This window comes from Rhinatrema bivittatum, chromosome 2 (genome assembly GCF_901001135.1).
Source record: "Rhinatrema bivittatum chromosome 2, aRhiBiv1.1, whole genome shotgun sequence".
In the NCBI taxonomy this organism is placed as follows: domain Eukaryota; kingdom Metazoa; phylum Chordata; class Amphibia; order Gymnophiona; family Rhinatrematidae; genus Rhinatrema; species Rhinatrema bivittatum.
This window is the reverse complement of record NC_042616.1, coordinates 599,999,479-600,012,496: the sequence shown is the minus strand read 5'-3', so window position 1 is coordinate 600,012,496 and position 13,018 is coordinate 599,999,479. Positions and strand designations below refer to the sequence as shown.

General features: G+C 43.5%; 1 protein-coding gene across 1 annotated transcript in view; it reads right to left on the bottom strand.

Annotated features, from left to right (window-relative positions):
- LAMA3 (laminin subunit alpha 3) overlaps window positions 1–13,018 on the bottom strand; it is a 469,061-nt gene that overhangs the window by 128,427 nt on the left and 327,616 nt on the right. Inside the window, 2 exon segments of the mRNA XM_029591143.1 lie at window positions 8,864–9,094; window positions 11,323–11,406. Of these exon segments, the coding sequence (XP_029447003.1) occupies window positions 8,864–9,094; window positions 11,323–11,406 (315 nt within the window).

Genomic DNA, 13,018 nt, shown 5'->3' with positions numbered 1-13,018 from the left:
CAAATTGGGAGCAAGGTTCTGGAAGCCAAATTTAGGCTTTTAGATAGAGAGTTGAAATCCAGATTCTCCAGGGTAGCATTCTCTGAAATGCTCCCTGTTCCACGCTCAGGTCCCCAGAGGCAGGCAGAGCTCCAGAGTCTCAAAGACTGGATGAGATGATGGTGCAGGGAAGTGAGATTCAGTTTTGTAAGGAAATGGACAACCTTTTGGGGATGAAGGAGTCTTTTCCAAAAGGACAGGCTCCACCTTAACCAGTGTGAAGCCAGTCTGCTGGCGCTAACCTTTAAAAATGAGATAGATCAGCTTTTAAACTAAAACAAGGGGGAACGCTGACAGTCGATCAACAGCACATGGTTTGGAGGGAGGTATCTTCGAAAGATACTAATAAAGCAGGAGAGATAGGGAATCCCAACAGATAGATTCTAATAAAAGCAAAAGTAGTCCTTGTGCCTATAAGTAAAGAAACATCTGAGTTAAAAGATTTCAAATTATTCCTGTCAACTGATAAATAAGTTGTTAATAGAAACAAAAAACATACTTTGAAATATCTGCATGCCAATGCCAGAAGTCTAAGAGTGTATAGCAGTGAATGATGACATAGACTTAATTGGCATCTCAGAGACATGGTGAAAGGAGGATAACCAATGGGACATTGCTATACCAGGGTACAAATTATATCGCAATGATAGGGTGGGTCAAGTTGTTGTTGGTGGTGGGTGGGTGGCACTTTATACTCGGGATGCCATAGAGTCCAACAGGATAAAAATCTTGCAGGAGACTAAAGGTACAGTAGAATCTTTGTGGGCAGAGATCCCATGTGTGTTGGCAAAGAGTATAGCGATGAGGGTATACACTATCTACCTGGCCAAAATGATAAGACAGACAATGAAATGATAAGAGAAATTAAGGAAACTAACAAATTTGGCAGAACAGTAATGTGTTGTGTTCCGCACCCGCGGCCGCCCACGGGCGCGGTCCCCTACCTCGTTCACCGACCGCGGCGGGGCCGACTGCCCCGCACCAGGCCCGGCACCTCCACGCAGCGACGCGAGTCTCCAGGCTGGCTGCCGGGACCAGAGCCGTCCCTGCTCCTCCCTCGCGGCCGCCACTGCTCTCCTCCGCGGCCCAGATCCAAGATGGCCGCCACCATCTTTAGGCGCGAGGCCGCGCCTCTTCACTAGACTTAAAGGGACCTTGTCCCTTTAATTGGATACAGCTGATTTCTATCCACAGGATCAGAGGAAGTATAAAAGGAGACTTCCTCTGACCATTCCTTGACTTGGCAACGTCTCCTGTGAGCATTGTCTGAGTCTGCTTGCTTCGGTGAGTTCCAGCGTCTTGATTCCTTGTTCCAGTTCGTCTTGGTATCCTGGTTCCTGACTTTGGATTGGCTAGCGGTGATTCCTGGTATCGACTTCGGATTGGCTAGTATTGATTCCTGGTATTGACCTCGGCTAGTATTGATTCCTGGTATTGACCTCGGACTGGCTAACGGTGATTCCTGGTATTGACTTCGGACTGGCAAGTGGTGATCCTTCGGTGCGTGACATCGGACTGGTGAGCGACGACCCTCTGGCTCTCGACCTCGGACTTCCTTCTGACCATCGCCTCCAAGGGCCCACCTAAGTCCCAGCGGTCCGGGTCCCTATGGGCTCCTCCCGGGGGGACCGCGGGCTTCCAGGGGTGAAGCTCCAGTCAGCCCTTGCACCGTACGTTAGCTGCTTGACCTCTCAAAGGTCCACCTAAGTCCCAGAGGTCCCCGGACCTCCAGCGGTGAAGACACACCTCCGTTCCTCGACGTCACAACTCTTCGTCCGCTTCCACAGTCACGCCTGTCTACAGTGTCGAGGGTCCACCGGTCACAACTTCGGTTCCTGCCTCGCCACCCGACAGGAGAACCTTCGGGTCTTCCCCCAAGGTATTCCATCCTCCCGTCGGCCCAAGGGTCCACAAGCCTGAGCATAACATAATGATGGGAGATTTCAATTACCCCAGTATTGACTGGGTAAATGTAACATCAGGGCATGCTAGAGAGGTTAAACTTCTAGATGGAATAAATGACTGCTTCATGGAACAATTGGTTCAGGAACCAACAAGAGAGGGAGCCATTTTAGATTTAATTATTAGTGGAACAAAGGATTGGTATGAGAGGTAATAGTGGTGGGACCACTTGGCAGTAGTGATCATAACATGATCAAATTTGACTAAAAGATTGGAAGGGGAACAATAAGTAGATCTACAGCTCTAGCACTAAACTTTCAAAAGGAAGATTTTGATAAAATGAGGAAAATAGAAAAAACTGAAAGGTACAGCTACAAAGGTTAAGAGTGTACAACAGGCATGGAAAATGTTTAAAAATACCATTCTAGACATGCAGTCCAGATGTATTCATCACATTTAAAAAGTTGGAAAGATGGCCAAACAACTAAAAGAGGCTATTTTAGACAAAAGAACTTCCTTCAAAAATTGGAAGTAGAATCCACCTGAAGAAAATAGGAAAAAGCATAAGCATTGGCAAGCTAAATGTAAAACATTGATAAGACAGGCTAAGAGAAATTTTTTAAAGAAGCTGGCTGCAGAGGCAAAAACTCATAATAAAAATTTTTGAAAATATATCAGAAGCAGAAAGCCTGTGAGGGAGTTGATTGCACCATTAGATGATCAAGGAGTTAAGTGGCACTTGGGGAAGATAAGGCCATCATGGAAAGACTAAACAAATTCTTTGCTTCAATGTTTACTAATGAGGATGTTGGGGAGATATCCCTTCTGGAAATTGTTTTCAAGGATGATGATTCAGATGAATTGAACCAAATCACTATGAATCTGGAAGATGTAGTATTCCAGATTGACAAACTGAAGAGAAGCAAATCACCTGGACCAGATGGTATATACTTCAGGGTTCTGAATGAACTAAAAAAAATGAAATTTCAGATCTGTTACTAGTAAATTGGAAACCTACATTAAAATTGCACATTATGTCTGAAGTCTGGAGAGTGGCCAACGTAACCCAATATTTAAAAAGGGCTCTAGGACTGATCTGGGGAAACTACAGACCGGTGAGCCTGACTTCAGTGCCAGGAAAAATTATGGAAACTATTCTACAGAACAAATTCACAGAACATATAGAAAGACATGGTTTAATTGGACACAGCCAGTATGGATTTACCCAAGGGAAGTCTTGCCTCACAAATCTGCTACATTTCTTTAAAGGTGTAAATAAACATATAGATAAAGATGAGCCAGTAGATTTAGTGTATTTGGATTTTCAGAAGGTGTTTGACAAAATTCCTCATGAGAGATTCCTAGCAAAATTAAAATGTCCTGGGATAGAAGGTAATTTCCTTTTGTGGATTGCAAATTGGCTAAAAAAATCGGAAACAGAGAGTAGGATTAAATGGACAATATTCTCAGTAGAGAAAGGTAAACAGTGGAGCTCCTCAGGGATCTGTACTTGGACTGCTGAGTTTAAATATATTTATAAATGATCTGGAAAGGGAAATGAGTGTGGTGCTCAGATTTGCAGATGACACAAAATTATTTAGAGTTGTTAAATCAGAAGCGGATTGTGATAAACTGCAGGAGGATTTTGCGAGACTGGAGGACTGGGCATCCAAATAGCAGCTGAAATTTAATGTGGACAAGTGCAAAGTGACGCACATAGGGAAAAGTAACCCACAACGTAGTTACAGAATGTTAGGTTCCATATTAGAAATTACCTCCCAGAGAAAAGATCGGGGCATCATCATGGACAATGCATTGAAATCATTGGCTCAGTGTGCTGCAATGGTCAAAAAATGTAATAGAATGTTAGGAATTATTAGGAAAGGAATGGTGACTAAAATGGAGAATGTCATAGTACCTCTGTAGCTCTCCATGGTGAGACCACACTTTGAGTACTGTGTACCATTCTGGTTGCATATCTCAGAAAAGATATAGTTGCACTGGAAAAGGTTTGAAGAAGAGCAACCAAAATGATAAAGGGGATGAAAGGAAAGTCTAAAGAGGTTAGGGCTGTTCAGCTTGCAGAAAATAAAGCTGAAGAGGGATATGATAGAGGTCTATAAAATCATGAATGGACTAGATTGGGTAAATGTGAATCGGTTAGTTACTCTTTCAGATGATAAAAGGACTAGGAGGCACTCCATGAAGTTAGCAAGTAGCACATTTAAAACAAATCAGAGAAAATTATTTTTCACTCAACACACAATTATGCTCTAAAATTCATTGCCAGAGGATGTGGTTAAGGCACTTAGCATAGCTAGGTTTAAAAAATATTTGAATAAGCTCCTGGAGGAGAAGTCCATAAACTGCTATTAATCAAAATGACTTGGGGAATAGCCACTCATTACTGGCATTGGTAGCATGGGATTTATTTACAGTATGAGTATTTGCCAGGTACTTGTATCCTGGATTGACCACTGTAGGAAACAGGATTCTGGGCTTGATGGAACCTTGGTCTGCCCCAGATTGGCAACTTCTTATGTTCCTTTCCATTGATTTACCCACTATGGAGGTAATGCCAAATTCCACTTTTATGAAGAGGGAAATATGCCCCTCCCCCCCTCTAGTCCTCTGGAACCAGTTCCATGAGCAAAGTGCACAGATGTGAAGTGTTGTTTGAAATAATCTTCCTTGTTGAGAGGAGAAGGTTATAAGGCATGAAAGCATGGCAGAGTATGCAACAGAAATTAGACTTTTTATTGCATAGTTTTTGTATATGTGGGCTTTTACACCCTAATTTTCAACATTCTCTGTAAGTTCAGCGTAAATATTAAAGATGTTGGGGTAACTTTCAAAGAACTGTGCACGGTGGCATTTAAGCATGTATACGGCCACACATATATCTACGATAGCATTTTATAACCCACACGGATTATAATATATGCATATTTCTTCCCAGGAACAACCACGTGTTTGTATGCTTAGGCACAAATACATGCAATGCACTGACAGCAAATATTTCAATGCACTGCATGTGTGTACTTTTCCTATTTTAAAAATATGCATGTGGATATTTTCCTTGCGAAAATAAAGTAGGACTTATTCGCATAAAACCGAATTTACGCAAGCAAGTCGGCATATTTTAAAACATGGGAGCCTAAATAAAATTATCAGTTTACCAATTACTCCACGAATTCACCCAGTCCTTCTCCAGGTTATTAAGACCCTCCTGGTTCTTCAGCCTCAACGCCCCCTCATTTTACCCATCCAGGTAATAATACACCATAAACACATTTATTATCAGTTAGATAAGATAATTAGTAGGTATGCAATTACCTGACTAAATTGCCAAATGTAGGTGAATAACTTGGCCCTGCATTGGAATGCCCCTAGACAGCCCCCTTTTTTATGCTTGTATATGTGCACGTGTATATGTGCACACAAAATGTAACATACATGCGTAATTTTGATATTTATAAAATACGGATTACACTAGTACATGCTAGTGTACTCTCTGTCAAGAGAGAGATCCTGCATGCCATTTCCTTTATTGCATTTCTTATTTGTCTATACAACAAGTGCTCCAGGTGAGTTACAAAATAAAATGCTAAAATAACACAAAAACAAAACACTTATAATACAAACAAAATACATAAAAAGCATGTACAGCATGTACATGCTGATTTTTACGAGCATGAGGCTTGATTTTCAAAAAACATTTTACATGTATAAATGCACTTTACCCATTTACCGTATTTTTCGCTCCATAAGACGCACCTGACCATAAGACGCACCTAGGATTCAGAGGGGGGAAATTAAAAAAAAAAAAAAATTGTGCTAAACCGGCTCTGCGTCTGGGCGTCTTATGGAGCAAATTAGGGGAGTGCATAGCTTTTTTTTTCCTCCCCATTTTGTTTTCGGGTCTGGGGAGGGCCATTTCGGTCCACTCCGCAGATCAGAAAACTTTTTTCTCTGGGAACCCCTCCCCCCCCCAAAAAAACCCCATCCCAACCCTTTAAATTAACAACCCCCACCCTCCTGACTCCCCCAAGACCTGCCGACTTAATTTACGGCAACCCCCACCCTCCTGACCCCCCCAAGACCTGCCGACTTAATTTACCGCAACCCCCCACCCTCCTGACCCCCCCCCAAGACCTGCCGACTTAATTTACCGCAACCCCCCACCCTCCTGACCCCCCCAAGACCTGGTCGGTCCCAGTGACATAGGGAGGGCAAAGGGCCGTCGGCGCCATTTTGATTACTGGCAGCCGACGGCCCACGCCCTGGAGATCGTTCCCGGACCGCTCCTGGACCCCCACTGGACCACCAGGGACGTTTGGCAGGTCTTGGGGGGGTCAGGAGGGTGGGGGGTTGCGGTAAATTAAGTCGGCAGGTCTTGGGGGGGGGTCAGGAGGGTGGGGGGTTGCGGTAAATTAAGTCGGCAGGTCTTGGGGGGGTCAGGAGGGTGGGGGTTGCGGTAAACTAAGTCGGCAGGTCTTGGGGGGGTCAGGAGGGTGGGGGGTTGCGGTAAATTAAGTCGGCAGGTCTTGGGGGGGTCAGGAGGGTGGGGGGTTGTGGTAAACTAAGTCGGCAGGTCTTGGGGGGGGTCAGGAGGGTGGGGGGTTGCGGTAAACTAAGTCGGCAGGTCTTGGGGGAGTCAGGGGGGGGGGGTTGTTAGATTTTTGTTTGTTTTTTTTTATATTCGCTCCATAAGACGCACATACATTTTCCCCCCACTTTTGGGGGAAAAAAGTGCGTCTTATGGAGCGAAAAATACGGTAAGTGGGCTTTTGAAAATTGTTACAATATACACCATTGAATTGTCAATAGGCTTTATCCGCATTAAGTGCACTTAACATAGGTAAATGGCTTTTGAAAATTGCTATGATAGTTTGTTACATATACATGTGTAACTCTTTTGAAAATTATCACAACATTTTGAAAATTCACCCCTTAAAGTATATTTCCCATCAAATAAAAATTTATGAGGTCAATATTCAGCCGCTATCTGGCTGAACAAAGTAGTAAGTTTAACTAATCCAGCTATCCAGCGATCACTTTGAAAAAATGACCCTCTAAGTTAGCGGGATCTGTGGCTATGCCCTGGAATGCCCTGTCCCACCTATTATGTAGATAGATAACTATTCAGCCAGCTAAATAATTATATGGCTTAGGGGCAGCCACTCAACGCAGCCAAATATTCAAATGCCACCATGTAGCAGAATAAGTCCAAACTTATTCTGCTAAGTGCTGCTATTAGGCCCTTATATATTAATTTTATTTTTCCTTGTTCCTGACTGATTGCTAAAGAGTTGGGCCATGTAAGCCATTTGAGCACATGCAAACAAATACTCTAGCAAACGAAGTAAGAGCAGGCGCTTTTGTCAATAAATTCAGAGCATGCTCATTCAGCTGGTGATATCATTATCGCTGGTGAACTCAAGAGAGAGATCATGCATGCCAATTCCTTTAGGGGTGCATTTTAAAGGACAGCGTGCGCGCGTACTTTTGTTCGCGCCTGATGCGCGAACAAACGTACGCTATATTTATAAAATCCGGGGTCAGCGCGCGCAAGGGGGTGCACATTTGTGCAACTTGTGCGCGCCGAGCCCTGCGCGCGCTGCCTGTTCCCTCCGAGGCCGCTCCGAATTCAGAGTGGCCTCGGAGGGAACTTTCCTTCCACCCGCACCTTCCCCTCCCTTCCCCTACCTAACCCACCCCCCCGGCTCTATCTAAAACCCCCCCTACCTTTGTCGGCAAAGTTACGTCTGCTCGAGGCAGGCGTAACTTTGCACGCGCCGGCTGTCTTCTGGCGCAGCAGGCCCCGACATAGGCCACTGTGTCGGGGCACTCGGCCACGCCCCCGGACCGCCCCCGAACACGCCCCGAATGCGACACCACGCCCCCTGGTCATGCCCCAGACCACCCTTTTTTGCAAGCCCCGGGACTTACGCGCGTCCCCGGGCTTGTGCGCGCCGCCGAGCCTATGCAAAATAGGCTCAGCGTGCGCAGTGGCCTTTTAAGAGGGTTACGAGCATAACTTATGCACGTAACCCTTTAAAAATCCGGCCCTCATTGCATTTCTTATTTGTCTATACAACAAGTGCTCCAGGTGAGTTAAAAAATAAAATGCTAAAATAACTCAAAAACAAAACACTTATAATACAAACAAAATACATGAAAAAGCATGTACAGCATCATCATCAGGTAATTCCTATAATATAGAACAAAAGAACTCTACTGAAAGCCCTAGGAAAGTGAAACTGTTTTAACCAGTTTCCTAAATTTTGAAAAATCAGTCTCCTGCAGGCATCTAGTAGATTAATCACAAAAGCAGAGCTATACAACAGAATTTTGATTACGTAATCTAGTATGTGTCAACTTCTTCAAAGTTAGTAAAGCAAATGGAGCACCCTGAGAAGACCTCAGATGCCGACCAAGCCAACATCAATTAAGCCGTTCCTTCAAATAACTAGGGCCCTTGTAGGGACTTAAAAACCAAACATAACCTTAAATATGATTCTACAGATAACGGGTAACCAATGCAGACTGGATAACTTGGCATGATACTTTCACATATACTGACCTTAGTAATGCATATCAGAAAAGGGTAATAAAGCTCAGGTATATCAGCAGAGGCCTGCATAAAAGCTTTCTCATTTTTCCTGAGATATGCAGGGTCTCAGCTTCTTTTCACACAGGATGCAAGAACTCTCATTCACCCAGGTGAGCAAACTTCCTTCTGGAAATTCTGTCCCAAATTTGGGTGAATCAAGCCCAGAAAATATTGCTTACTAGCAGATTGCATAACCATAGTCATTTGGCACCAGTAATCGCAGGTCTGTTGCTAACATTTGATTCTGCATGGCAACAGAATGAAACAGCAGACTGGAAACAAAAAAAAAATAAAAATTGCTCATACCTGACATGAGTCACCAAGATAGCCCAGAGGGCAGGAGCATTTCTCTACATTATGGGCAAGACTTCCGCTGCCTGAACTGGTGGCTTCCTCCAGTCCCACCTCGCCTAAGGAGAGCCGCTGAGTCTCAGTGAAGTACAGGGCTCGGATGTGTAGGCCTTCCAGGTTGGACAGGACCATCATCATTTCCTCCCTAGACACCAAGTTATTGCTGCTTGCATGTCTGAAGTTCCCCTGCATAGGAAAAGGACAAGATAAAACATTTTCAGGCAGCTGGAATGGCCTATAGTTTAGAGACCTCTGCGCAAAGGATTCGTGCTCAGCTTTTCACTGGGTCCATGTTATTTATGAAACAGCTTCCTGTATTGCGAAGCTGCATACAGGAGCAGCCACCAACAATGCAGAGTCCCATTATTTCTTTTCTCTTTTCCTGAATTCATTCTCCTCTTACTTTGGATGGGAGGGATGGATTTCGATAATACTGTGGTCTGACCTATGCCTGTTGCTCATTTCTCCTCGTGTGCATAGTCATGAAATTCTGGTGTTAAATATCTAATGGTTTATTTGACTGGAAAACTGACATCACTGTACCCATTCTGAAAAATGCAAATAGTTTCCCCTTTATACAGTGCTTGGGGAGGACTGTTTTTCACAAGATTTTAACCTGGCAACTAAACAGTTACCCGGGTAAAATCCGAAGCTGAATACTATCCTTCCCCTCTGGGTAAAATGGGCACAGCTGGAGCGGGGAGGAGAGCGAAGCAGAGCTCAAGTGTCATTCACGGTGCATCTTTAGTACTTGCTGCAAAGTGGATGCAAACCCCCCCCCCCCCTCAGGTATTCGTGTACCTGCAGCACTGGCCAGCCCTACATTTTTGAAGGGAAACCTAGCAGGGATTTTCCCTGTGAACATGTGCTTGCAGGCCCACGGGGTTTAAACATTACCGACTGTGTACATCTCTATCTGCACTCCACTCAATGCCAGTGACAGACATGGACATTCTGGCATGCTTACGTGGCTTATCCATTTTCCAGCTCACCCCTGGTAATGGGAAAGTGCTACGGGTGAAGTGTGGGCCTTCACTTGCCAGCTGCTGGCATCACACAATGTAATTTGGCCGAATTATGTCTGTGGCCGAATCCTTTGGCACTTATTCACCCGAATGCAGATTACACTTGTCTTGACTATAGCAGCCTGTTCTCCTTGAGGTTAAACAGAGCTCCATTTCTGTCTCCCATTTAGAGATCACAAGTATCGACAATTCCTTCCTTCTCTCATATTTTGTCTCCTGACAGCATGATAAGAAGCTTTGAAACCCTTTATTCCCTTTGCCTTTATGCTTTTTTCTCTGAGCTCCCTGGCACAAAGGAAGGTTTACTCTCGCTGTTTCCAGAAAACACTGCTTTGAGGGTGAAAAAAAGGTGATGCATGTTCTACTTTCCCTCTTTTCAAATCGGATATTGAGAGCTGCTCAGTGTCCCTGCCCAGAAACATGTCAACTACCTGGAATGCACCACCCACATCAAAAAGTGATCTGAGAGCAAGAGAAGGGGGAAATACTGTAAGGCAATAGTATGCAGAACAGAGAGTATCAGTGCTTCTGCAGAAAACGGAAAGCTTGATAAGCAAAACAAATAGCAATGATTGGCATGGGTGCAACACAGGAAATAAAGCAAAGTTGCTTACTAGTAACAACAGGTGTACTCTGAAGACAGCGGTTCACCAGTTGCACAAAAGGGTGCTGCAAATGCATTCCACGCCAAACAGACAACCATTCCAGGGTGTTCCAGAAAGATCTAAAAGCCTTTTTCTGCACATTCACGGGAGTACCCATGCTGAGACCCCATGATTCCTCTCAGTTCTAATAATACAGCGTTGGCTGGAGGAGAAGAGCTCCAGAGGGGGAAGTGGGTGAGCTGGTTTCACTGGTGAGTTGTTGTCTTCAAAAAACACCTGTTTCAGGTAAACAACTTCACTTTTTCTGAAGACAAACAAGTTCACTGAGTTACACAAGTTGGATTTCCTAACTAAGGGTTGTCTGCAACAAAAAAGGGGAAAAGGATAACAACAAGTCTTCCCATAGGCAGGGAACATATTTTTGTTGAGTAAAACCATTTTGTGTTTCACTGTATTTATTTATTTACATTTTATAACATGGAAGACCTAGTATATGCAATATGTAAATTTAGCTCATGCATATTCATTGTGGAGAGCCTGAAAATTCAGTTGGCTTTGGGAATCCCTGATCTAAAGGTATTTTATATGGATGTCAGGAAAGGAAATGTGTTCTTATCAACCATAGTTTAAGTTTACAGAAGTTTTAATTGGAAATCGCTCCATAATCATGTTTGTACTTTTTTCATATTCTTTGTCGTACAGTGTATTTACACTAAAACAACAATAAAAGATTGCAAACAGATTATTAATATCAGGGAACTAAGATCATCTTAGTTCTTCTTACCTCAACCAATTTGACACGTCCATTATAAGTTCTGTCTGGGACGGGATTGTTTTTATCCACATATGAGATTCTCATTTGCTGACCCTGTTTAACAATAACCCAGCAATTTATTTTCCAAAAGACAGTTACAGTTTGCCTATATACATCGGCTAACAGCAAACAAATCAACATCAATTGCCTTTAATCAACTTTGCCAACTTTTATTTACCTACTGCCAATACCAAAGCCCTTGGCAGTGCGCAGTTCAACATTCACAATAAAAACAACACCAAAGCAATCAAAGATACAATAAACATAAACAAATGGAATGATAAAAAAAAACTCTACTGAAAGAAAAAAATGTTTCATCCCGTAAGCACCTTCTCTTTCACAGTGCATAAGCCAAACTAAACAAATAAGCCTTTAGCCGTACTTTAAATGGTTTTGTGCAGTCTTATCCATGTCATTCAAAGGGAAAGAATTCAGCCAAGCCAAATTCTTTCCCAATGGCATACAGAACTTACAAAGCATTGAATGTGAGATTTAAGGCTCAGCCCATGCCCAAAGAGCCCTGGTTACTTTCCTGTGCTGAATGACCTCAAGAGGAGGCCAGAGGGCAGCGGAGTACATCTCTCTTTTACAAGCCCCAAAATCTAATAGAAAATGACTTTTCATGTAAAAGTTACTTTCTCCATTGAACTGCAAAGGAACCTACAACAGGGAGCATTTCATCTTCAAAGTTGGTAAAGTTGAATTGTCTCTGAGAGCATCTGAAATGTTTCTATTTTCAGACCACGGCTCATTAAAAATCTATTTTGATTTCTGACCCTGAATTTTACTTGTGATTAGTTGATCATATAACAGAAGTACCAGTTTCTCGTTAAGACACTTTGAAATGCTTTAATTTCGCCCAAACTTGAGAGTAAGGTACTAGAGCAATCTTGGTTCATATGTAACATAATGAGGAAAAGGCTGATGTTTCAGCCAAAATCAATCATATGTAAAATTATATTAGTTCCATGCTTTGTGACACTATGAGGCAGCTTTAGAAAGCTTGCTCCAGATTAATCAATGAAAACATGCCTGTACTTTCCATGAAGAATTGTTTTGCACTGGGCATAACTTTGACAAACCCACCCTATGGGTTTTTCTGCATGCATGGCTAGAAAACCTTCGTGAAATTAAAAGATGATGGGAGCGCCATCAAATCAGAAGTAAGAGGTGTGAGCTGGGACCGCGGTGAAGGTCATAGCACGGGGTGCCACCAGTGCTCATCGCTCTTAAACCAAATGTAATATCTTTTCTCACAGGACAAGCAGGATGGTTGTCCTCACAAATGGGTGACATCGAGGATGGAGCCCACCACGGAAAACTTCTGTCAAAGTTTAAACAGAACTTTGACTGGCCCCTACTGGGCATGCCCAGCAAGGCACTGACCCTGCAGCCAGCAGGGGTCTCCCTTCAGTCTTCTTTTTTCCGCGCAGCAGTTGCCACGCGGTGAAAGGAGCTCTCTAACCACGTTCCTGACAGGAATTTGGAAGTTAATTTCCTAAGAAAATTTGCCCCTCAGGGGTCTCCCTTCGACAAATTTTTAGTCATCTTACGGAACCCGGTAAGTTTTTTGCCTTTTTCCATCGACTACCGTCGATTTTGGCCCTTGAGGCCTGTTGGCACTTACCGATCCCCAGCCTAAATTTTGGCTTCAGGCCATGGCAAC